This window comes from Nematolebias whitei, chromosome 14 (assembly GCF_014905685.2).
Source record: "Nematolebias whitei isolate Nwh7 chromosome 14, NemWhi1, whole genome shotgun sequence".
Taxonomy (NCBI): Eukaryota; Metazoa; Chordata; class Actinopteri; order Cyprinodontiformes; family Rivulidae; genus Nematolebias; species Nematolebias whitei.
Genome location: NC_056511.1, coordinates 44,480,256 through 44,483,033, shown reverse-complemented (window position 1 = coordinate 44,483,033; position 2,778 = coordinate 44,480,256). Strand labels below are relative to the sequence as shown.

General features: G+C 45.7%; 1 protein-coding gene across 1 annotated transcript in view; it reads left to right on the top strand.

Annotated features, from left to right (window-relative positions):
- Positions 1 to 2,778, top strand: part of wnt11 (wingless-type MMTV integration site family, member 11) — a 14,577-nt gene that overhangs the window by 5,760 nt on the left and 6,039 nt on the right. The window contains exon 3 of the mRNA XM_037687609.1: positions 1,899 to 2,143. Coding sequence (XP_037543537.1) covers positions 1,899 to 2,143 — 245 coding nt within the window. The remainder of the gene's footprint in view (positions 1 to 1,898; positions 2,144 to 2,778) is intronic.

Genomic DNA, 2,778 nt, shown 5'->3' with positions numbered 1-2,778 from the left:
AAAGCTACGACGACTCGTCAGATTTTATTATTGTCATTTAAAGCTACAACGACTCGTCACATTTTATTATTGTCATTTAAAGCTACGACGACTCGTCACGTTTTATTATTGTCATTTAAAGCTACTACGACTCGTCACATTTTATTATTGTCATTTAAAGCTATAATGACTCTTTATTTTAGCAACTTAAAATAAAATTGGTGTATTTGAGAAAAAGATGCCACTTGGACTGGGAGTGAGCTAAAAGAGTGAAATGGGTTCTTCTCATCCTGAGCATGTGCTGGTTCCGTTAGCCTCGTGTTCTCCTGCGCATGACAAATACACTGAACTTGAACTTGAGGCTAACAAACTACTAGCAGAGGGGTCTGCACCCTGTCTGGTCAAAAGAGCCATTTTTAAACCTTCAGCCACTAAATTAAATGTATCCAGAGCCGCAGCAACAACATGCTGCTACTGTGATGATCGAGTGGTGGCCCGTGGGCCTCGTTAGGTTTGTTGGAGCAGACGGGTGTGGTCAGTGTAGGTGACGTCTCAAAGTATCGTGATTTTTTTTAACATTTATTATTAACAATTGGAGACAAATGAAAAGATCAGATTCTTGTAAAGGGGTGGGGGATAGTTTTTTAAATAAAATAAAACTATGAACTGTGCAGACCCGTGTGGTTTTTAATTGTGGGGGGAAAATGAAGCATAGAAATAAAGCAAAACGTTAAAGAGTATTTGCAAAAGAAACGACAGAACTGCTCAAACAAACACTGTTTTGTTGTTTAACAACCATTAAAATTCAGTTTTATGTTTTAATTAAAGCTTGAAAGAGCCGCTGCAGAGGAACCGTTCATCCAACCTTCATTTATACAGCTTAGCTCCCACTGAGCCTCAACGACTCATTTCCAAGAGGGACCTGTTTCAGACTTACAAAAGTAGATAAGGGAAAGAGAAACACGAGGGGGGGGGGACCAAAGGGCCACATGTGGCCCCACAGCTGCAGGTTGCAGGCCCCAGTGACTCTAATGGGGAATCCTTTCAGCTTCAATGGAGCACAGAGGTGCAGAGCAGACCGGCTCTGAACACCTGCGAGTGCTGGATTACAAGAAAAGTCTGGGTCCATCCCTGGGCCCGTCCCTGGGCCCGTCCCTGGGCCCGTTTGGGCGGCCCCTCGTCTCCTAACGCAGAACAGGCACGGCTCCTCGCGGACTCCCAGCAGACCGAGCCGAGCTCACCCACAGCAGAGTGGGACACGATGGTTTTGTCTTGTACTAAAATATGAACCGAGTAGGATTTTTTCTAAAACTACTCGAGTCACAGATCGACCTTTGGAGTCGTTCTGATGTAAGATGGCTGCCACAGCTAATCCACATTAACCAGCACAGAACTGGTTTAACCCTGACAGTTTTCCAGATGTGGACATTGGGATGGTCACAGCTCACCCACTGTGGGATCGGTTTGACCACAGCGTTGTGTGAAGCTCAGGCTCATGGACGTCGTGCGTGACCTTTAACCTACGACGATCTCACTCCGAACAGATGATTCTTGTGAAACTGCAGCCGCAGGGGACGGCACGTCCTGTGGAGCAAAGTTCTGACGAGGGACTTTTGCAGCTTTTCATCGACCCAAGAGTTGAATTGTGTGAGACTTTTATATTTGTTTGTTTGGCTGATCTCAAACTGTTCTGAATTTAATCAGAAGAAAAGTTCTTTCTGACAAGGAATCGTCACCTTTGTTTGTTTGAGTCTGCAGCTGGCGTTCCTGTGGGTTCCAGCTGGCGTTCCTGTGGGTTCCAGCTGACGCTGTTCGCAGCTTGAGTCTGCAGCGCAACGACCCGAGCTCGCACAGCGCGCCTGTATTTCACTTATGACTCGGGTACTCAGCGTTTTGTCTTGTCGCTGTGCTTCTTGCAGAACTTTATCAAACAGTCCCGTCGCTCTGCACTTCAACCACACGCAGAACTGTAAGCTGCTGCCCAACCTGGTGCCCACCCAAACCCAGGTGTGCCGCGCCCACCCAGAGTCCGTGAAGATCATCGTCCAAGCCGCTCGTGAAGTCAAGACAACCTGCCAGAAGACGTTCGCCGACATGCGCTGGAACTGCTCCTCCATCGAAATTCCTGTTGAAACCCCCAAGTATCGTCCCGACCTGGACAGAGGTACGGCCGCTAACTATTTACAGTCGAGGTGGTTCATGAAGGAAGGCGTTTGTTTTAAACGAGTCTAGACGGGCCGTCTGCGACCCGTTTCAACAAAACAACATATTTGCTCCTTCTGCCACTAAACAACGTGTCGGGATCCTCAGATCGTGCTTGAAGATGACAAATAACTCGCTGTGTTCGAATAGAGGTGTCCTCCACACAGTTGTACAAATTAGACATAAACTTCTAAAACTTCACTTTTTTATTGTGATAAATACAAACCACAAATTTAATGGGAATAAAAACTGAATGCAGTGACTTAAAAAATAACAAACCATATTTTATTCATTATGTGACATAGTAATTATCAAATGTTGAAACTACAAATGTTGAAACTACAAATGTTATCTTTTATGGGGAAAAGGTCATTTTAAATTAGATAGGTGTACAGTTCAGACAGGTGTGTTGCCAGGTGTACAGTTCAGACAGGTGTGTTGACAGGTGTACAGTTCAGACAGGTGTGTTGACAGGTGTACAGTTCAGACAGGTGTGTTGACAGGTGTACAGTTCAGACAGGTGTGTTGCCAGGTGTACAGTTCAGACAGGTGTGTTGCCAGGTGTACAGTTCAGACAGGTGTGTTGCCAGGTGTACA